Here is a 23,730-nt window from a genome sequence, read left to right on the forward strand (position 1 = left end):
GGAAATAATGAAAACGTACAGAATAACTTTTGCTTGTTTTGAATGCACTCACTAATCCAGGCTTCCTGCTTCGAGCTGTGGGAGTGAAACAATGAAAACTGTGAATCTGTGGTGTAGTGATTAGAATGTTTAATTGCAGGACTCGTATTTGTGATTGCAGTACACGGTCAGTGCATCCTGAAGAAATGCGTAATGTTCATTCGTTCGCCTGAACAAACGGAGGTTGTAACAAGTAATTTGACATAAGAGACATCGCAAAACATTCCTGGGTTGTTGTTTTTGTCCCCCCTCCCCTTTTATTTTTAAACCCCAACATAATTTGTGACAGTAAATGTGATGTACAGTGACCTGCAGAGATGAACCTCCTTAAATCCAGAATATCACCACTTAACAGCCACAAGGAAGTTCAGGAAGTGACACTGCTCTGATGAGGCTGTAAAATATAAAATGGTTCCTTTTTCATTCAGTTATTCATGCTCAGACGCTGGCTGTGCGGCGAAATTGCTTTTAGACTTGTGTATGTGAGTGTGTGACGTTTATATACACAAGAACTGATGAGACGTGCTTTACGGGATAGATGACATGAATTTCAAGTAGTTGCAGGCTGCAGCCATTTTAGGAAATGATTTCCCGGGCTGAAGTGATGGTGCAGATTTTGGGAGGGTGAGATTGAGGAGTTATTTAAAGCAGGGAGTGAAGTGATGAATGTGCAAATGAGAATATGTTCAGCGTTGTGACTGGTGAGACAGGCACCTAGGCCGAGTTCAAGTGATGCCGGAGAAGGAAAAATAACTGCGTTCTAATCACACCTTGCGAACAATAAGCGTGCAGCCATTTATATCCCGAGTTGTCGGTTGCTGGAGTGTTTTCACACTCGAGTTTTTGCCATATCGTGCTTTACCTTTGCCCTTCCCCAAAATCCTTCTCTCGCGCTCTTCCTGCTTTGTCTCTTATCAGTCATTTGTAAATCATCAACGCTTTAACTTTGCACATGTGCAGGCGAGTCTTAAAATCACAAATGTGTCAGCAGAATTTTTAATGAATCTCTCACACAGCACAGGAGCACTTTTTATCTCCTCGCAATCCCTTAATACACAAATTTGCATCTAATCCCCAAACATGCAGGTTTATATCCAGAGTATTGATTTAGTCTCTGATTCTGCTGAGTGGGGTTAAGCAGTGATGTCTAAAATGATCAGGATTATCACCACTAATCATCACTTGGCTCGTTCTGGAAAAGTTTAAAGCAGCAGAATGCAGCCTTTTCTTTCACACGGTCATTGAGTGAGGAATGAAATAGAACACATAGTTAATAGGTTAATAAGCGTGTCATATTACAGAGAAACCTGAAAGCACTAATGCTGCGTTCCATTTGTCTCAGTCAGAGTTGGGAATGACGTCACACCCAAGTTGACCGTGTCCCAGAACAAGAAGTCGGAGAATCAAGATGGACACCTCCAGGAAAGGTGCCATTGGCTATGATAGCCGTGGTTCGCAATACCAGTTATAACAAAATATCACATTGTGTTATTTTGTGCATACAAGCACTACGAACATGTCCACAGTTCGAGGTTGGATAGTCTGATTTAATGAGACAGAAGTACTAATAAACAGTACATTACTACAGCTTTCAGTGACTGTTGATGTAAGGAGCAGCCATCTTGGATTTGGGTTGGTGAGGCTGCTCAGACTTTGAGTCAGAAATCTGACTTCAGGGGGAGTTCCAGTAGAAATTTCTGATTGGGAACTCCGACTTCCCAGTTCACCATAAATTTTCTGTCCTGGACAATTGCCCTTGGTGGTAAACTTGACTGTTACCAAGTGCTCAAACTGGGAATTATTTCCATAAATTATTAAATCTCATCTCATTATCTCTAGTCGCTTTATCCTGTTCTACAGGGTCGCAGGCAAGCTGGAGCCTATCCCAGCTGACTACGGGCGAAAGGCGGGGTACACCCTGGACAAGTCGCCAGGTCATCACAGGGCTGACACATAGACACAGACAACCATTCGCGCACTCATTCACACCTACGGTCAATTTAGCCCATGTTTACATTAGACCGTATCAGCGGATCATCAGATTAACGTTTTTAAAACGATTAGTGTGCACACAGCAACACCAATACATGATTTGCGTGCACACAGCAACACTAATACACGGATACACTCGGCTCCGCAGGCATCCTGCGCTCCAAATCACTCCGCCCTGAACAGCGAGTGCCCTCTGGAGGGTGCGCACTCCAGCCTTGCGCAGCTCACAGAGCGCGCGAGTAAAGTGAACAAGCTGTGATTCGGGACTGAGCCGCTGTGTGTGTGATCCCAGCGCACATCACTTACCACTTGCAAGTGGAAGGATGGCAAGCCTAAAGACAATCATAACTACACAGTGGGCAGTATTTGCATCAGTATTTGCAGTATTTTCATACTTTTATACTCTTTAATGAAAGGTGATACAAGGCGGAAGTCCGCGCCGTTTTTCAGCAGTCGCGTCACATGACCAACGCCAGCGAATCAGGAAGGTGGATGTCACAGTGACGTTGTCCAATGACGACGCCAGCTAGAGCTCAGCACAGCGTATCCGCGTATCTCAATGTTTACACAGCACCGGAGCTGACACGATCTAGATTGTATACGTGGACCCTGGCGGATTCCCGTTTCCAGGCGGTTTAATGTAAACGGACAGTGCATCCGCGAAGAAAACGAGACAGGTACGGTCTAATGTAAACTTGGCCTTAGAGTCACCAGTTAACCTAACCTGCATGTCTTTGGACTGTGGGGGAAACCGGAGCACCCGGAGGAAACCCACGCGGACACGGGGAGAACATGCAAACTCCGCACAGAAAGGCCCTTGCCGGCCATGGGGCTCGAACCCGGACCTTCTTGCTGTGAGGCGACAACGCTAACCACTACACCACCGTGCCGCCCCTTATTAAATCTCCAAAAAAAAAAATTTTTACATTTCTCAAGTGTTATGTCCCTTAACAGATGGTTCACCATATTAATAACTTTTTTTTTTCTTTGTTTGAAGTTGATTTTTTTTTTTTTTAACGTTAGCAATAGCTCATCTGGTCATAAGGCCGATGAGCTATTGCCACGGCATGGCGTCCATCGTCCACAATTCAGTTAAATCATATCTTCTCCATCAGTTCTCCACACATTTCTGTTCTGATCGTTTCGTTTGAAAGAACTCATCACTCCGCACAAATCTTGGTCGTTGTTTTGTCAAATTTTTTTTGCTAACGAGTTAGTAATTAGGCCAACTTAACGAATTTCCCCGGCCTCTCACTAGAATTATATCTCCTCTCATTTCTCATCCGATCCCAGTTCTGATCAATGTTTTTGATAAATCTTCCTTTGAGGAACAAAACTTGGTCGTTTATTTGTTGATTTTCCTGTTGTAAACAATTTGTTTACAACTTTGTTGATTTTCAATTAAATCGTATCTCCCTCAGTTCTCAGGGAATTCAGTTCTGATTGTTTCGTTTGAAAGAACTAGTCATTCTGCACAACACTGAGCCATTGTATTGTCAAATTTTTTGCTATTGAGCTGGTAATTAGGTCAGTTTAATGAGTTTTCAAACTTTAGCATTAGAATTGTATCTCCTCTTGCAGTTCTCACCTGATTTCAGTTCTGGTCAATGTTTTGGGTAGATCTTGGTCATAGAGTGCTTCGAGATCAGCGCAAACCCGGCGGCGGCCATATTGGAAGTCAAACGTCGCTGTGTCAGTGCATTGTTGTTGCTCAGCGAAGCAAAATGCCGAATACGTGTGTCATTGTTGGCTGTAGTAGCCAGGGGGAAAAGGGTGGCAAAAGCTTCCACAGACTCCCTAAAGTCGTGACTAACCAGGGAATTGCAGCACAGGAGAAAAGCGAGCGGAGGAGACGACAGTGGCTGGCTGCCATTAACCGATCAAATTTAGGACAACTTGACTGTATCTGGATTTGTTCTGATCACTTTGTGACAGGTAGGTTAAATTGTCTTGAATTTCATAGTTACTAAAATAAATGTGATACAAACTATTACCTTTTCTATGTACTTTCAGCAATGATTAATGGATATATTTGTCACATTAGGTAGCTTATATCTACTGCAGTGCATTGTTGCATCAAATGGCATTTAAGATCTAGGCCTAGTAATGTTTATGTACACATGCTGTTAGTACAAGTTACATACTAGGCCTACATTTTATTCACTGACTAAAATAATTGATAATTATGCGGCAACAAGCTGGGGTCAGCTTTCCATTCCTTCTCACTAACAGTGTATGGATCTACATTCCCAATGAAACGTACCTTCTCAGCATAACGCTCCCGTGCCTGCTTATCCAAACTTTCACAGTAGTGCTCCATCACTTCAGATGTCTAAATTCTTAAAAAATCCAAGCTTCTAAGCCCTCTAACGTGGAAACGAATCGGTGAATGTGTACTCTATGGTGTGTACTCTATGAGCGCTCTGGAGCGAGTGACTTCCAAGATGGCCGCGCAGACCGCAGTGTTACTATTTTTAGCATCATCTCGGAGCACTCTATTGATTTTCTTGTTTGTAACTTTGTTTATTTTCGGTTAAATAGTGTCTCCTCCTAGTCTGGTTAACACCAGACCATATCACAAGTGAAATATGGTCTGGAATCCGCCTATTGAATTTCTCGTAGGGGAGGTGTGGTTTACAATTGTCAACGGCCGTTTATTGGACGTTGCGAATGTCTATCATTTGGCGTATACGTAGCCCATGGCCAATCATGGCAGTTGTACCCGGTGACGTAGTTAGAGCGACGAAGAAGACGAAGAGGCAAAGAAGAGAAGGAAAGAGAAAGAGAAGGCAAAACAAAAATAGGAAAACAATGGCACCGAACGATTACTGCCGTTTGTGCAAGACAAATATGAGAGAAGCTGGTTTGGTTAGTTTGGTTCGTATCGCTCGCCGCCATGTTAAATGTGATCCGTAAACAGTCCCAAATAAACTACAAGCTACCGTTTGTCGAGTAGTACGCGTCACCATCTTTCCACCCCTCCCCACTCTCTGATTGGCTCCCTAACTCAGGCGAGCCTTTAGACCATAGTTTCCATGCTGTCTTTTCAGATCGGAACGATTGTGCAAAGCAGCGTGGGATTTCCCAGGCTAGTCTCCTCCCGCAGTTCTCAATGGATTTCAGTTCTAATTGTTTTGTTTATTTTTACTTAAAGGAGATACGCAGAACCTTTATTTTTAAATACATTTCTGAGTGGATAGTATCTCCATCCTTGACTCCTGTATGCTGCATAAATGAGAATTTAAAAAAAAAAAAGAGTTCAACTCGACCGTAAAGTTGGCATTCGAGTTGCCCCGCTGAGCCAGCCAGCCCTGAGTGCATGATGTTTTTAAGGCCGAGGCCTTTTACAGCTATAGACCAAAGTCATATAAATAAAAATTTATGGTGAAAGTAAGAAATACCGTCACCGACTTGCTCAACTAAGACTGATTTGACTTCATTGATTGTGGGTTGACTCTCATTAAAACAGGATGGGTGTTATAACTTATGTAACATACATATACATGCATGCATTTTCACTGATAAAACGTAAAAGGCTCATTAAATAATCAGATGAACTGAGACAATCACATTCTGAAGCAAATTAAATAATCTCATACCGCTAACTTAAACACACAATACAGGTTACATGGATTAATCTAAATGCAGGTAAACAACGTGTTGTTTTGTATCCAAGTGAGAGTCGGAGCTTACCCGTCTGTGTTCTCGCTTCTTGAAGGCCGATCTTGTGGCCGATTTTGTTTTGAAACAATCTTTCAATTGTTCGTTCAGTTCTCTATTCATTTACTTCTTCCACATAAGGGTGAGATGGCAGCAATATCCAGTTTAGAAATCAGACGGCTGCTCCACTCATTCTCTATTTTCTCCATACTGAGTACTCCACCATTGCTGCTCGGCTCAGGCAATTACTAAAACCCAGGACAGGACGTCACCGGTTTTAGCAACAACCACGGGAAGGTCACTGCCCGAGCGATATGTCCCGTCCCATTCCGTCCCGGGTTTTAGCAACAACCCTCGGCTCACACTCTGGGAGAACTGGTGCAACTGAACTTGCTTTCCTTTTCTTGTAGTTCTCTTTTCCTTTAATTGTTGGTACTGCACCCTCTTTCAATACGGGCTTGTAGCTTACGCTCCTCAACAGATCAGAGGTCTCGTACGAGTCTTCAGTAAAATGTGCAGAGCAGAGGAGAGACCACTTCGTAGGCGCCCAATGTGCCCGTGAACTTCTCGCAAAACGCGTCCAAATCTCTGCAGTTTGAACATTCTTGGGCCATGAATGCAACGTAAATCCACCTTGTCATGTTGCTGCACCCGCTAGCAACACGTCTACTTGGCATGGCGATAAATTAGCTCAAAATGGAGGATCAAAGTTGCAATTAGCTCTGTGTTTTAGTATAGCGGAAATGGCGATGAGACTGATAGCCTTCCTGCTGTGACGCCACAGATGTCAAGGTCATTCACTCAGACCGCTACCTGTATGAATAATTTTAATCGTAAAAATTACTATATTAGCTTTACTGTTAACGCTTAAAACTATTCCTGTGCCATTCTTGAGGTCTCAAGGCATTTATAGACAAAAAAGTCCGGCCATGGTTCTGCGCATCTCCTTTCAACTTGGTCATTGTATTGTCAATTTTTTGCTTAGTAATTAGGTCAACTTAACCAATTTTCTTCTGACTAGAATTCTCTCTCCTCTCTCATTTATCATGCGAATTCAGTTCTGATCGATGTTTTAGGTAGATCTTCCCTCGGGGAACAAAATTTAGTCCTTTGTTGTTTTGCGTGTTGTAAACAGTTTGTTGTGAAGATTGGTCCTCTCTCACATTGTCACATTTCAGTTCTGTTTGACGTTTTGGTAGTCATGGTTGTTTTGATGGCAGGCCAGATGAGCTACTATGTCCTTGATGTTCTGGTTAAGCTGTTTTCTTTAAAGCCTAGGTCACAACCGGACGTACGATTTTTTGGCTGTGCGATTTTTGGTGTTTCCCAAATCGCTGCGTTTTTTTTGTTCGTGGAGAAAGACACACATTGGCCGTAAGTTTGTCTTGCAACCTGAAAAAAACGTAAGCGCCCGTAGAGTTTGTTTGACATGACAAAGAACCTCTGCGGCCGGTCGACGGCTCGAAAATCAGCTCGTCACACGCGCGCCCTCCATGCGTTTCTTGCGTTTTTTGCACGTAGACCGGCCGTAGGAGCACGTATGGCCGGTTGTGACCGAGGCTTAAGGAAATGTATTTAACTGGAAGGAGTATTTGACATGTTTAGAAGGAGTCCTCAGAGACTGCGCTCTGTAACAGTCAAAGGTAAAGCGCTAACTTTCAGGAGAGAGAACTGTGCAGTTTGCAGTTTCTCAGGAACATGTCAAGCGGCCTTTTTTTTTTTCTTCTTCTTCTTCTTCCCCCCCCTCCCTTCCTTGACTTCTAAGGAGAGATAAGGGGGCTGGTGAGGGATTGATTTATTTCTAGAGGTTATCATGCAAGTGATAACAGAAAGTAACTTGCTTTGTGGACATTTCACAACAATAAAAGTAACAATAAATGGATAAAAAGTATGAAATGTTCTTGAATAATTTAAAAATGCAATTGTTGGCACACTGCTGCGCTATTAAAGGAATGAAGCTGTTTGGAAAATACTGTTATTAAAAAATATTGTAACCACACCACCTTATTGTTTATTATTATCCTGTAAAAGCACACCCCATCATGTTTTGTTTTATTTCTTATATATGTAACTTTAGCTGGGTTCACGCAAGATTGCAGTTGATTGTTTTTCATTACTATAAAACTTCTTTTTAATTGCGAGGGCTTTCGCACAGTTAATAAGGAATGTGTGGAGACTGAATGGGTCAATAAATTAAACAGGGAACTTGAGTTACATTATTTTAACGAGACTTTTCCCACTACTCAAGTTCGCCAACCATGGAGAAGCTGGTCAAGGCTTTCTCCTGACCATTTTAAACAGAAAAATTAGAGAGAGGTTTGTCCAGTTTTTCTCTTCCACACCATGTTGCTTTTGCCTGCCGGGTTTCATAAGTTTTTGGTATTTGAACAAGACCAGAAATGATTTGTATATATGCAATTTTGCTCTTTTGTTTCAAACAGGAGAAGAAGAAGGCTGGCGTTGGGGTGGAAGATGATGAGGAGGAGGAGGAGGAGGAAGTGGTGGCGTACCTGTCAGGTGCTGATGAAGAGTTTGACCCCAGCACGCTACCCGACCCTGACAAAGTGCGCGTTTCAGAGGATGAAGATGAAGAAAGGTAAGACCGTCTTTATAAAAAGGCTTAAACTTGAAAGATTTTCATGTGGCTTATCCTTTTAATATTCCTCTCCCTTTGTGAAAAACCAGCACATCATTTTAGTGTTGCTGTGTTCCTTTTGCTGCTTCTTGCTCATACTGGTTTCTCTTTATTGCTTCCTGTCTTTTCGTTCTTTCTGAAATCTCCGTGGATTTCTGCAGACTCATAAGGATTAAAATTCAATTTAATTGAATTTAGTTGTGTTTTGTCTCACACTTTGAACAATACACATGGTCACAAAGCAACTTTTATAGAAATCTGATTTCTGTAATTAAAATTAAGAATAGGAGGTTCTGAGATGAGCGCGAGTGTTTTTCTTAGGAAGTGGAACTCCGTAGTGTCTGAGCTGAGATTATCCACTGCAGCAGGAAGGCAAGTCTTAGGCATGAACTGTGAAGTGATTGTGTGTCGCAATCAAGTTATTAAAACGATTTAGGAATCAAATGGCTTCACTGAACCTCGAAACTGCACGTTTCACCATCTTAAATGAACCTAGAACGTTTTTTTTTTTTCTTCTTTCACGTTGTACATTTACTGTTGAACGTTTATACCTGATGGTGTTTTTGTATCAGTGGAAGAAGAGAAATACAGTAGTGTTTTTTATAATTTATCAGCAAAAAAAAGTGTTAATTTCTCTCGTACAGTTCCAGAGACTTGTAGAATCAATTCAAATATTTGCTAAAGTATTTTATGTTGGTTTACCTTTTATTTGTCTTCTCTGAGGACAACTGCTTTATTTGTGTGGCGAGGGTCCGTCGTCATCTTCCCTCCCCCCACCTCGAAACTTCTGACATGGCCAAAAATAAATAAATAAATTTAGGGCACCAGAGTTATAGCCTGGGTCCGCCCATCCTAAGCGTGACGCAACACGAGGGCCTGTTGCGAGCTTAGTCTGGCCAGGCAAGCTATCTACAGCTCTTCCAAGCTCCGGAAAAATCGGGAACCAATCAACTTTGAGCATCTCCAACGGCCCTGGGTAGAGGCGTGTTCAAGGCACCGATGTAGTAGAACTGCGACCGGAAGCCATAGATTGTTTACAGAATCTATGCCGGAAGCGCTTCATTCACGCTTCTGCATCTATTACGCATAGATGCTGTATTGAAAGCATTCAACGGGAAGTTCTCATTGAAAACGGAGCAAAGAGCAGCCCTGGAGGTATTTATTGAAAGGAAGGACGTTTTCGTCTTGCTCCCGACCGGCTTCGGTAAGAGTTTAATCTACCAGTTAGCCCCGTCGCGTCACATACGTCAGAGGAAAGAGTGATGTGATTGGTTTAAGCTTCGTCACAGCCTTTTCTGGCTTCGACCAGTAGCAAACTGAGGCATTTCAGGGAGGCGGGTCAACCACGGGCTCTGGGAAACGGTTGGGCTATCTTGGCCAGACCAATAGCTCGGAGAGCTTTGAAGTCGCATTAGCCAGGCTACCAGAGTTAGTAAAAAGTGTTCAATTTTAGGCTATTATGTTAGCCAGTTAGCTCACCAATGCCACAATCACCTACACCAGGGGTCTTCAATCCTATCCGCAAAGGGCCGGTGTAGCTGCAGGCTTTCATTACAGCCAAATTGGAGGCTCACTTGATTGTTGACTGGAGACGAGGGTGAAATGATTAAACAAGGGAAATCAGGTGTAGCTCCTGCTTGGTTGGAATGAAAGCCTGCAGTCACACTGGCCCTTTGTGGATAGGATTGAAGACCCCTGACCTACACTTAAGCCTAGGTCACAACTGGACGTACGATTTTTTTGGCCGTGCGATTTTTGGCGTTTCCCAAATCGCTGTGGTTTTTTTTTTTTTGTTCATGAAGAAAGACGCACGTTGGCCGTAAGTTTGTCTTGCAACCTGAAAAAAACGTAAGCGCCCGTAGAGTTTGTTTGACATGACAAAGAACCTCTGCGGCCAGTCTACGGCTCGAAAATCAGCACGTCACGCGCGCCCTCCGTGCGTTTCTTGCGTTTTTTGCACGTAGACCGGCCGTAGGAGCACATACGGCCGATTGTGACCGAGGCATAAGTTAATGTCAGAAGCCAAAACGTGATCATGATTAAAATATGATTAACTGTTCAGCCCTAATCTCATCATTGCCTCACGCTAGTCATAAGTCCAGTTGACTTATTTTCTTTTTCCCCCCTCTGCAGTGTAGATATATCAAGCGCTTGATTTTCTGCTTTGTTACTTTTGTGTAATGTGCTGAGACATACAGTAAATCAGAAGCGTTCTATACTAAAGCGAAGCAGAACATCAAACCATAAGCCTCTAATTATCTCAAAATGAGAAATTGATTCTTGCCGTACTTAATTACTGCAAAGGCTCTTGCTGGGTCTGTTGGGTCTACACTTTGATTAGGTTTGCCGCACAGTCACTCCTGTGTGCATCAGCCTTGGACTGCACTACATAATTGCTTCTCAGAAGGAGTTATTCCCTTACAGAAGAACAAGATTCATTAATTGTCGGCGGTGTAACACATTGATCCCTGTGATGGCAGTGGACTGTCTATAAAACGCGTAATTACATTCAGATTTAAAGCAGGAGATGCAGGGAAGTCAGCAATCTGTCTGAAGAATACTGTATACAAGCAGGCTTCTGTAGTGCAGGTGTTTTTGGCTTGAATTTGTTCCCTTTTTTTTTTTTTTTTTTTTTTTTTTTTAAATGCGAGTAGAACTTGGACTTCGGAGCATATGTACGAGAGCAGATTTGGACTTAAGCAGCCTACCACGCTTCCCTAATACTATTTAATAAACAAACAAGAGTGTATTGATTAAAAAGCTTTTCACACAGCAGTTGGCTCTCTGCTCTGCATGTCTCCGCTTCATTTACGAAAGGTCAGAATTTCCCGCTCAGCACAGCTTTTCATACAGGAGGTGAAAAATCACTTGCGTTTCACATTGTACATCAGTTTTTGCTTCTGTAGCAACCAAGCCAGAGTTTGCACACGCTGAAGATGTTGGCCAAAGCCATGAGCGCGCACATGATTTTCTTGTTTTTCTTCGCTCATGCACAGGGAGACACTTTAAAAACAAATGGAGGACTAGCAATTTTCGTCTCTGTGTGCAAATCCCGTAACAGAAGAACACATTACATGTGGTCTTGATACAACTTTTGGCTCGATATCGGTGTAAGCACGCAATTGCCTCACATTTAAAGATAGCATGTGGAATGAAGGTTAAAAAGAAAATACCAAAAAACTTTTTACCCTTCCCCATTTTCTCGCTAATTCAGTATTAGCAGCTTCCCACCCACCAACCAGCTCTCCCTTATCATATTATAGCTACCACCCAGGGAGGGTCCGGAGGGTAAGGGAAGCAAATGTGATTACTCTGAGATATGTGAAGTTGACCAGCTGCATCTGTTCGAACTGCTGCTTATGCTACATCACAGAGCTGTCTGCCCTCTTCTGCATACATGAGCTCAGTGGCACCAGTGATTGGCTAGTAGCTGTGACGGGGGTGGGAGAGGGAGACGCATTTTGCTCTCTTGCACTCTTGGCCATGTGGCATCATCAGGATTTGAACCTGTGCTCTCTTGCTGATTAGGCAAACTTGGATGCTAACCACACAGACTTTCTTGGAATGGAATGGACCCTTTATTATCACTGTTTTACCAGTGAAATTGACCATCAACCTGTCCTTACAGAGGGGGACAGTACAGGAAGACAGGGAAAAAAAGAAATTACGGAGAACATGAGGAAAGGAGAGGAGAAAAAAAAGAACACCCCCCACTCGATGCTCCTGCGGGAGTACAGTGTGGGAACATTAAAAAAACCTCAGCACATAAGCACAAGAAAACACAAGTACATTTTACATCATGACACGGGACTTGGGGGGGTGGAGAGGGAGGGGAGGAGGTAGAGGTAACCCAGTGCAAGCAAGCAGCCGTCCGCTCCTGCAGCCATGAGGGAGCTGGTCACGCATCCGCTTGTCACACTGGGGGGTGAAAAGCGGCGACCGCGGGGAGTGGGGGAAGGAATTTCGAAGAGAGGGTCTAACAGCAGTGTTCTCCAGGGGAATTGTTGCCCCAGCAACGACCTTGCCAAGGCCAGTGCTGGCTAGGGAGCCGAAATAGATAAGGTTGGAATTTGTTTGGTCTTAGTGAGCAGACGCATTCTTTTTCACGCCTATGCCGCATGTCCATGTCCATCTTGGTCTCCAAAACGATCTAACTTCCATTGCAAAGCCGAAAGCTTCTCCAAGATATTATCCACATTGCGGGTCAAGTTCTGAATAGCCACAGTCTGAGTGCCGACAGCTCTGCCCACTGCTTCAATCATGTCGGGCAGCTTTATGGGGCTTTGAACAGCTGTCATCGTTTTCTGATTTCCTCGATAAACCAGGGCAATGCCTAATCCAATCAGCAAAAGTCCTGTAATCATGGTTCCGAATGGGTAGATGTCTTCAATGTCCTCCACAGAAAGAACCGCCAGGCACACGACCCGCCACCTCTCCCACGCGTCCATCGTATAGCCAGCTGCGAACGTTCCGGCAGGATAAGCTGGTTCCCCCGAACCCAGGCTTCTCGTCGAGAAGATTGTGTCAATTGCGTGAAGAAACCAATTCCATGGTTTTTAGTTCGGAGAGTAATGCGGAGAGAGTCTCTCAGAATATAGACACTTAGACAGACGAGACAGCAGAAGCAGGAAAGATAAGGGAAGGGAGATGGAGAGAATGCGACCGCCTTCCGCAAGAGCACGGAGAGAAAAAAGTTCTTCCACCAAGTTTGAAAAATCAGAATCAAGAACTCAACAGCACTGTGATGTAATGTTAAATATCAGATTAATACTTTTTATTGCTAAAAAATCCAGCATGGTCTGACTCCCAGGTGCCAAAACACACTCCAAGCTGTGAGATGGAACAAATTTATAAATTACCACTAATAATGCACCATCACAACGCAATTAGAAAATCTGAGACATCTATTAATCAATTTAGTCAGGTAATAAGGAAGCTGGAAAATAACAGCCAGCCGCTTTAATTAGCCTCGGAAAAGGCATGACTGCTTTTTTGATGCATTTGAACAGCATCTGACAAAGTTGAGGCTACACTGCATTTCTCTATATTCAAAAGATTGCATGAGAGTATTTTAGGACAGTTAGACTAAAAGGTTCTTTAAATGAATGTTTAATGCCCAAATTAATATATTTTTTTATTACATTTGTGCTTGTAAACTTTCGTGTTTCGTCCTGTTTTTCTCCTGTCAGGAGTGTCAGTGTTCATTAGGCCAAATGGTTACCACGTTTGGCAGATTAAATTTGTTTGAAAGCCTTTGTTGTTGTTGTTTTTTTTTTTCTGTTTTCATTAAATGTTTCATTACTTTCTTTTCTTTCATTCATTTTTTTTCTTTTTATCTATTCCTTCATTTCTTATTTCTTTCTTTTCTGGGTTATTAGCTCCTCCAGCCGACAGGCAATGAGCTGATACCATCATGTTGTCTGTCCGACGTCGTCCACATTTCACGAAAATCGCTTCTTCTCTCTCAATTCTTCACTGATTTTTATTCTTTGTGGCAGGAAGGTAGGTCTGCCTGGTGTGCATATGGCTTCTACCCAAATGTGCATAATTGCAATTAATAATGAAGATATGGAGTAATTAAGCCCGAACAAGGAGTTTCCACACACATCACTTCTTCTTCCTCAATTCTTCACCGATTTTGATTCTTTCTGGCATGAAGGTAGGGGTACCAAGGGTGCATATAACTTCTACCCAGATTTGCTTCATTACAATTATTAATGAAGTTATGGACTAATTAAGCCTTAATGAGCAGTTAGACAAAAATCGCTTCTTCTCGGTTTTGGATTCTTTCTGGCAAATAGGTCGGTATTCCTAGGGTGTATACAGCTTCTATATATAGTTTGCAACATTTATTGTACAAGGTGGCCCACTTTAGATCGTTCCTTCTGGACTTGGACAGGACTAGAGGTGAGCTACACTGTCGTTTCATATCCCATTCTTCATTCCTTTCCTTTTCATTTTCTACCCTTCCTTTTTCCCTTTTAATTTTTCCTTCCTTTCTTTTCTTTCTTTTTCCTTGTCCTTCCCTTCCTTCTTTACTTTTACTGTTCCTTTCCTTCTGTGTTCTGTTACATTGTGTTTCCTTTAAAATTGCATTCATTCATTCATTCATTCATTCATTCATTCACCTTCTCTAAGCTCTTTATCCTGCTGTGAGTCACAGTGGATCCAGAGCTTATCACAGGATCTCTCAATATTTCCTTTTCAGCCCTCCTCCCGGTCTCCTGTATTTGTCTGCACTGGTGTTTATTAAAGCTGGAGGCAGGTGATCTGGGCCACTCCCCAGCGCCTCAGACAGCAGCACTTCTGATTAATGCCCGTTGGCTGGCTGTTTACTGCATGGCTACACTTGCCGAATGCAGGAGAGGCTTTAGGCACTGTAAATCTGAGCAGCTCGCTCTCGGCCTCCCTCCACCGGCCAGCCTTAATGCGAAGCAGCCGCTGTCACGTTACGCCTGGGCCCAGAGCCAGGTCCTGCACTACAGCCCTGGCTCATTTGGGTGCTATCTGTCCTCCCTGCTCACTCTGCTGCGCTCTCTCACACACCACCTGTCACTGACTGCATTCTCCTGGCTCTACTGCACATCCTCCCACCTCTGGAGCTGAGCTACTTTATCTCCTGTCCACCTGCATTACTCACATCTTAAAATATATTGTTCCGAGCTTCGCCCTATTCTTTACGGATGGCTCCGTCGATGCCTCCTTGTTTGGAGAGGAGTGGAGCCAGCACTTCCTGTCCAAATTGATATTCAGCAGCGTGTCTCGGCGCTGTTAGGAACTGGCCAGTGATTTATGGGAGTGAGTGAAAGTCGACATGCCTTAAAAGGCTAATGATGTGTGCTTGCTGACTGTTAAACAGATTGAATGACATTTAATGCCCTTTCATGCAAGTCTCAGTGACTGCGCGGATATGAACTGTTACAATGCACACATGGGAGAATGAGACCGTTTACTAAGTTTTATAGAGTGAAGCGGCAGCCATGTTTACATGCAGCGTCATATGTTGATTCAATTTGTAGCTGGATCAGTCAAAATGTATTTGGGGGGAAGCTTCATATGCACACCTAAATCACTACAGATTAAAAAGATTGAGGTCGGACAGAATTCAATTTCGTTTCACTCGAATGAGGATGGATAATTTGTTCAGTGATTTGTTAAATAGAAGAACGTTGTAGGAGAATGAAGTAGGACACGCGTTCTTTCTTGCTTTGAATTGAGTAAATGTTCTTCATTTAGCGTATGCTTTGCTGCGATTTTCTGTAATTTGATATTCGTTAAAGCCAATGTGAATTGGAAATCATAAATTTTTTTTTTTTTGCAAAATGATACATAAGACAGGCTGTTCTGCTGGGAAATAATATTTGACTGGACTTAATATATGGGTTTATCCAGCAGGATTTTATTGAATTGTAAACAGCAGCCGTTCACACAGAGTTTAACCCTCTGTAGTTTGATTTTTGTCTTTTGCTGTACATTAACTTTTCCTTGTTGGCTCATCCGGGCCAACAGGCGATGAGCTTATGGCCATCATGTGTTGCCTGTCTGTTTCTGCGTTGTCCACGTTTCACGAAAATTGCTTCTTCACCGATATATATATATATTAGTGCTGTCAAGCGATTAAAATATTTAATCGCGATTAATGTCGCGACTGTCATAGTTAACTCGCGATTAATCGCAATTTAATCACACATTTTTGTCACATGAAAAACCATTGTAATTCTCTTATCAGCATAAAGTGAATGGGCTTGCTTTGTACCAATGGTGGTGTTTTTTTTTTTTTTGCTTTGTTTTTATTGCAGAGCATAACACGTCTTGTCACAGCCACTGACATCCATAACTTCCATATTAGATGAGAAAACCAAGGGATGAAAAATAAAGTGCATATCACTGTGAAAATAAAAAATGTTTTATTTTACTCTTCATTAGTTTCTTTTGAAGAGAAATATTTGCCATAAAAGAAAAAAAAAACAGATAACAAAAATAAAAACGTTCATCATACGTTCAAAAACGTTCATCATAGTGTGGCACTGTATTCTCTAATTCTCACTGCTTATAACTATACACCTACCCGGTGGAGATGAGCTGGGAAACTGAAGACTGAAGGAACAGTATTGAAAAGTATTTTTCCAGTCTCACCTGTGAAAGGTAATCCCATGTGATCTCGTTTGGACGGTAAACCTGTTGGTACAGTTAAACGCAGCACATGAATGTACTCACACATACTTTTATTTTTATATATATATATATATATATATATATATATATATATATATATATATATATATATATATATATATATATATAATTTTTTTTTTTTTTTTGAATCAAGTTACGGGGGGGATCTTTTTCACAATATTCTAATTATTTGAGATGCACTAGTGTCTGTGATTTATTTTTATATATATATATATATATATATATATATATATATATATATATATATTAGTGCTGTCAAAGTTAATGCGATGATAACGCGTTAACTCGATCTCAATTTATCGCGATTAAAAAAAATAGTGCCGTTAACGCAAATTCTAATTTGGCCCTGCGAGTCACCCGTAGTTCCCGCTGAGGCTTGCCGCGCGCTGCTTCAATAAGAGTACGTGTGAGTGATGGAGAAAGGCATAGACATATAAACATCCTCGCCGCCATATTGGATGGGGCAAAGTGGAGATTCTTCAACCGTCTCTGGTATAGCGTCTAGACAGTAGCCGAGAATAAAGATGCCTCATTCATGTGCTGTGTTTAACTGTACCAACAGGTTTACCGTCCAAACGAGATCACATGGGATTACCTTTCACAGGTGAGACTGGAAAAATACTTTTCAATACTGTTCCTTCAGTCTTCAGTTTCCCAGCTCATCTCCACCGGGGAGGTGTAGAGTTATAAGCAGTGAGAATTAGAGAATACAGTGCCACACTATGATGAACGTTTTTGAACGTATGATGAATGTTTTTATTTTTGTTATCTGTTTTTTTCTTCTTTTATGGCAAATACTTCTCTTCAAAAGAAACTAATGAAGAGTAAAATAAAACATTTTTCACAGTGATATGCACTTTATTTTTCATCCCTTGGTTTTCTCATCTAATATGGAAGTTATGGATGTCAGTGGCTGTGACAAGACGTGTTATGCTCTGCAATAAAAAAAAAAACATTGGTACAAAGCAAGCCCATTCACTTTTTTTATGCTGATAAGAGAATTACAATGGTTTTTCATGTGACAAAAATGTGCGATTAAATTGCGATTAATCGCGAGTTAACTATGACAGTCGCGACATTAATCGCGATTAAATATTTTACTAATATATATATAATTTTTTTTTATTATTCTTGGCAGGAAGGTAGGTCTGCCTGGGGTGCATATGGCTTCTACCCAAATTTGCATAATTGCAGTTAATAATGAAGATAGTGTAATTGAGCCCTAATGAGCAGTTTTCACACACACCGCTTCTTTTCCCTCAATTCTTCACCGATTTTGATTCTTTCTGGCATGAAGGTAGGGGTACCTAGGGTGCATATAACTTCTACCCAGATTTGCTTCATTACAGTTATTAATGAAGTTATGGACTAATTAAGGCTTAATGAGCAGTTCAACAAAAATCGCATCTTCTCGGTCAGTTCCTCACCGTTTTGGATTCTTTCTGGCAAATAGGTCGGCATTCCTAGGGTGTATATAGCTTCTGTATATAGTGTATATACTGTAGCTTGCAACATTTATTGCGCAAAGTGCCCCACTTTAGATCATTCCTTCTGGACTAGACAGGGCTGGCGTGAGCGACGCCGTCATTGACGGTCTTGTTTAACACCAAAAACACACTTTTACCTCAAGTTGAAGATTGTTTGTTTGTTTGTGTTCTAAATTAAGCTATAGCTCAGATTATCTCTCTTGTCCATTAACGTAACTGTCCAGCTTCCAGCAGCCAAAAACTGAAGTAGCTTTACAAATGTGCACATTCATTCATTCATTCATTATCTCTAGCCGCTTTATCCTTCTACAGGGTCGCAGGCAAGCTGGAGCCTATCCCAGCTGACTACGGGCGAAAGGCGGGGTACACCCTGGACAAGTCGCCAGGTCATCACAGGGCTGACACATAGACACAGACAACCATTCACACTCACATTCACACCTACGGTCAATTTAGAGTCACCAGTTAACCTAACCTGCATGTCTTTGGACTGTGGGGGAAAGCGGAGCACCCGGAGGAAACCCACGCGGACACGGGGAGAACATGCAAACTCCGCACAGAAAGGCCCTCGCCGGCCCCGGGGCTCGAACCCAGGACCTTCTTGCTGTGAGGCGACAGCGCTAACCACTACACCACCGTGCCGCCCAAATGTGCACATGTTCAATGAAAAAAAAAAAGTTGATCATCAACTGTTGAGAGATGTAAAAACATTAAATGAAGAGTTGTTAAAATCATAAAAATGCTAGTGGAGTCAATTAACTGTTTGATCAACCCACCACCACTGTTAAAGATATTTTTCTTTTTTTTTCCTCTTTTTTTTTTTTTTAAAAACAAAACAATACATCCTTAATATATTTTCACCATGTTACAGTTGTCAGACTCTTCATCAAATGTAGTATTTGAAAGTTTTGAACCTCACCTTTTGATGGAACCTTTTTGGTTTATTCATGTGAGCTGTGAGTGAGAAACCATCAATATTAAATTATAACTTGCGTCTTGTAATGGTCTGCAATTTCGGAAGGTTAATATTTTTCACTGCGTGGAGACATTTATGGGTAGGCAAAAACCATAAATAAAGGCCAAAAGAAAAGGTAAAACAAAGGAAGAAAAAATACTTGAACCGAACACTTTTTTTTCCACAGCCATTATTTGCCCTGGCTTTATGCTGATGCTTCATTATGAAATGGTGATTGAGGGACGTTTAGATAAGAGGCTTAAATAATTCAGCAGTAGGCCTAGTTGAACTCCTTTTAGTCGGATAATGCACGGGTGTGCTCATGCATACATGTCCCTCATCGTACAGAAGCTGGTGAACTCTTGAAAGTCATCAGGAGTGTGGAGGGAATGCTCTGGGCAGAGCTTGGAGGAAATTACAGATACACAGTCTGAGTTTGGCCCCGAGTCAGTCTGCAGAGAGAACCTAATTTGATATGAGGGAACACGCGCGCGCACACACAGCACATATGGGCCGTGTTAGATCTTGTAAGAGACACAGAACCGCTTTTCTTTTTGCAAACATGTGGATTAGTATTGCTGTGCGAAATACTGGACCAGCTTTTCATTAGGGACTGCCTTGTTCATGGAAGGGTCATGCTAATCTTTTATGCTTTGCCTCTTGTAAAGCAGCGATGGCCCTGAGCTTGCGGGGAGGAAGAGGACCCACAGCAGTAGTGAAGACGACGATGATGATGGACACTGGGCTACAGGAAGGAAAAAGGCCAAGCAGCACAGCTCAGAACCTGAGCCTCTGGACACTGGTCTCTCACTGGCGGAGGATGAGGAGTTGGTGCTGCACTTGCTGGGAGGCCAGAGTTAGTTCACTTCCACCAAACACTGTGGCCACAGCTTCCCTCAGCTCACACTTCATGTTTAATGGACTCAAATGATGTTTTGTGTGTCTCATGCATTTCTACGTTGTGGGATTAGATTTTGTGAAATAAAATTTATGACGACACATTTTAGTCATCTAATTAGACTTTGCTAGACCATCTTTCTTTATCTGTACATAACAGCCTGTCTTTGTCCACCAGAGATAAATCTAGAAATGGAAATTTTATGTGAGCTACCAAGTGTCAGTAGGATGCACAGATAACGGCACTGCTGCTGCCAATCTTAAAGCCCCTGGCACACACAATCCCTGATTTGCTTTTTGGGTCAATATTGGTCTTGTGGGCACGGTCTGTAGGACAATGCATGAATATTTTTGTGGGGGGGTTATTTAATTAATTTATTTAAAGGTCTAGATGTATTTAACAAGAACGGCTTCTCTTTATACATAAAGTAGGAGGGGCTACGTGAAGAATAACAGAATGGGGCATCCTGTTAGAGAAAAATAATCAACAGGCTCAACGTGAAGCAGAGTTACTGTTGTTTTTCCCCCCAGTAACAGCAAATTCTGAAATTCATCTTAAACCACAGCAATTTCGCAACCGTTATTTTATCCTCCGTACAAGTGCCTTAGCTGTTACGACATAAGCAGTAACGTATTAGAAAGAGCACATTAATGTAAACCTGTGATTTCTCTTACGGCTGGAACTATGATCAGAGCTGCTGTGTTAGAAAATTGATCAACACCTTTTGACCAATCAGAATCGAGCATTCACAGCTGTGCATAAATGGTTAATGAAACTGACAGCTTTTAACTTATAAAAAAAAATTTTCACATTTGTTTTTCTTAGGTTGCTCATACTCATGATATTTTGGAATGAATGCATAGAATTGATAAAGCTCTGTGGGAATAATAATAATAATAATGCCAGACGTCTGAGGGAGATCATTGAGTGCTTTCATCTTTGACTTGGTGGGGACAGTATGTTTTGGGGTTGTCTGTGTTTTCATCCAAGATCGTCATTAGCGTCATATCTCAAGAACAAGTGGTTGAATGTTTGTAGGACTTGTATGGAAATATGACTATATCCAACGTGACATTTTGCCTCCTGACCCGATCAGGTTGCAGCTTGGAGGATAAGTGAGAAAAGCAAACATGGCTGAAAAAGCGCAGATGGAAAATCGAACAGAAGAGCTACTGCAGCACAAACTGCTGAAAATATTAATGCTTTCTAAAACAGAAAGGTGTCAGCATTCACTTTTTCAGCAGTTTGTGCTACAGTAGCTTTTCTGTGGGACTGGAACATATGAGTGAGCCTTTGTGCCCCATGTGAATCAGTTAGCCTTCAACACCCATGACCCTGTCGCTGGTTCACTGGTTGTCTTTCCTTGGACCACTTTTGGTAGGTACTAACCACTGCATACCAGGAACACACCACAAGATGTGCCATTTTGGAGATGCTCAGACCCAATCAACTAGCCATTACAATTTGGCCCTTGTCAAAGTCACTCAGATCCTTATTACACTTGCCCATTTTTCTTGTTTCCAACACGTCAACTTCAGGAACTGACTGGTCTCTTGCTGCCTGATACAGTGGTGCTTGAAAGTTTGTGAACCCTTTAGAACTTTCTATATTTCTGCATAAATATGACCTAAAACAACATCAGATTTTCACACAAGTCCTAAAAGTAGATAAAGAGAACCCAGTTAAACAAATGAGACAAAAATATTATACTTGCTCATTTATTTATTGAGGAAAATGATCCAATATTACATATCTGTGAGTGGCAAAAGTATGTGACCCTCTAGGATTAGCAGTTAATTTGAAGTTGAAATTAGAGTCAGGTGTTTTCAATCAATGGGATGACAATCAGGTGTGAGTGGGCACCCTGTTTTATTTAAAGAACAGGGATCTATCAAAGTCTGATCTTCACAACACGTTTGTGGAAGTGTATCATGGCACAAACAAAGGAGATTTCTGAGGAGCTCAGAAAAAGCGTTGTTGATGCTCATCAGGCTGGAAAAGGTTACAAAACCATCTCTAAAGAGTTCAGACTCCACCAATCCACAGTCAGACAGATTGTGTACAAATGGAGGAAATTCAAGACCATTGTTACCCTCCCCAGAAGTGGTCGACCAACAAAGATCACTCCAAGAGCAAGGCGTGTAATAGTCGGTGAGGTCACAAAGGACCCCAGGGTAACTTCTAAGCAACTGAAGACCTCTCTCACATTGGCTAATGTTCATGAGTCCACAATCAGGAGAACACTGAACAACAGTGGTGTGCATGGCAGGGTTGCAAGGAGAAAGCCACTGCTCTCCAAAAAGAGCATTGCTGCTCGTCTGCAGTTTGCTAAAGATCACATGGACAAGCCAGAAGGCTATTGGAAAAATGTTTTGTGGACGGATGAGAACTTTTTGGTTTAAATGAGAAGCGTTCTGTTTGGAGAAAGGAAAACACTGCATTCCAGCATAAGAACCTTATCCCATCTGTGAAACATGGTGGTGGTAGTATCACGGTTTGGGCCTGTTTTGCTGCATCTGGGCCAGGACGGCTTGCCATCATTGATGGAACAATGAATTCTGAATTATACCAGCAAATTCTAAAGGAAAATGTCAGGACATCTGTCCATGAACTGAATCTCAAGAGAAGGCGGGTCATGCAGCAAGATGACGACCCTAAGCACACAAGTGATTCTACCAAAGAATGGTTAAAGAAGAATAAAGTTAATGTTTTGGAATGGCCAAGCCAAAGTCCTGACCTTAATCCAATCGAAATGTTGTGGAAGGACCTGAAGCGAGCAGTTCATGTGAGGAAACCCACCAACATCCCAGAGTTGAAGCTGTTCTGTACGGAGGAATGGGCTAAAATTCCTCCAAGCCGGTGTGCAGGACTGATCAACAGTTACCAGAAACATTTAGTTGCAGTTATTGCTGCACAAGGGGGTCACACCAGATACTGAAAGCAAAGGTTCACATACTTTTGCCACTCACAGATATGTAATATTGGATCATTTTCCTCAATAAATAAATGAGCAAATATAATATTTTTGTCTCATTTGTTTAACCGGGTTCTCTTTATCTATTTTTAGGATTTTTGTGAAAATCTGATGATGTTTTAGGTCATATTTATGCAAAAATATAGAAAATTCCAAAGGGTTCACAAACTCTCAAGCACCACTGTATATCCCACCCCTTGACAGCTGCCTTTGTAATGAGATAATTAAGTTATTCCACGAAATCGAGTCGTACATGAGCTGATAGCTGATGAAGCACATATGGTAGCGCCGATTTTGAGAAACGGAGCTGTTTTATTTGTTTTTTGTTTTTTACAAATTCGATAAATAACTTTTGTACAAAATGTCCGACAAAATAATATCTGCTTAGAATGTAAAAATGGCAAAATGACGGTAGCAATTCATGAAAAATGCTATAATAATTCTGGCGGGGGTACCGTTCTTACCATCAAATACTTTCATTCCGTGTTTTGTTGCCTTTTTTTGGAGTTTTGTTTTCAAGTAGAGCTTTTAATTGCATCCTCAATTGGTTGAGTAACGTGCTCCACCATTTTGTTTTTCTCTACTCATGATATATGAGCTGATAGCTGAGTAGTAGAGTAGCCAATCCGAGCACGCAATTGCTCATATCCAGTGAATGTGGATAGAATAATCAATGTTATTCACGTCACCTGTGGGTGGTCATAATGTTATGGCTGATTGTTGGATATAATATATTTTATTGCCAGTATTCCAACATTGCGATGCAACAAAAAAAAGTATTTCTTTTTGGTATATTCATGGGTTAGTGATACGACGTCCCACTGTAATCAGGGCTGCATGCAGTCAAGTCGCGCAGCCAGGTCCTTTTCTCTAGATTTTAAATCTCTTACATGT

The 23,730-nt window shown here is 41.8% G+C and overlaps 1 protein-coding gene across 2 annotated transcripts in view; it reads left to right on the plus strand.

Annotated features, from left to right (window-relative positions):
- Positions 1-19,979, plus strand: part of ddx10 (DEAD (Asp-Glu-Ala-Asp) box polypeptide 10) — a 112,889-nt gene extending 92,910 nt beyond the window's left edge. Inside the window, exons 17-18 of one of the 2 annotated variants that reach the window (XM_060936161.1) lie at positions 8,133-8,287; positions 19,633-19,979. In XM_060936161.1, the coding sequence (XP_060792144.1) occupies positions 8,133-8,287; positions 19,633-19,825 (348 nt within the window). In that variant the 3' untranslated portion in view covers positions 19,826-19,979. The remainder of the gene's footprint in view (positions 1-8,132; positions 8,288-19,632) is intronic. The other variant, XM_060936162.1, reaches the window with a different exon arrangement.
- The last annotated feature ends 3,751 nt before the right edge of the window (positions 19,980-23,730 follow it).

Source organism: Neoarius graeffei, chromosome 12 (genome assembly GCF_027579695.1).
Source record: "Neoarius graeffei isolate fNeoGra1 chromosome 12, fNeoGra1.pri, whole genome shotgun sequence".
Classification (NCBI taxonomy): Eukaryota; Metazoa; Chordata; class Actinopteri; order Siluriformes; family Ariidae; genus Neoarius; species Neoarius graeffei.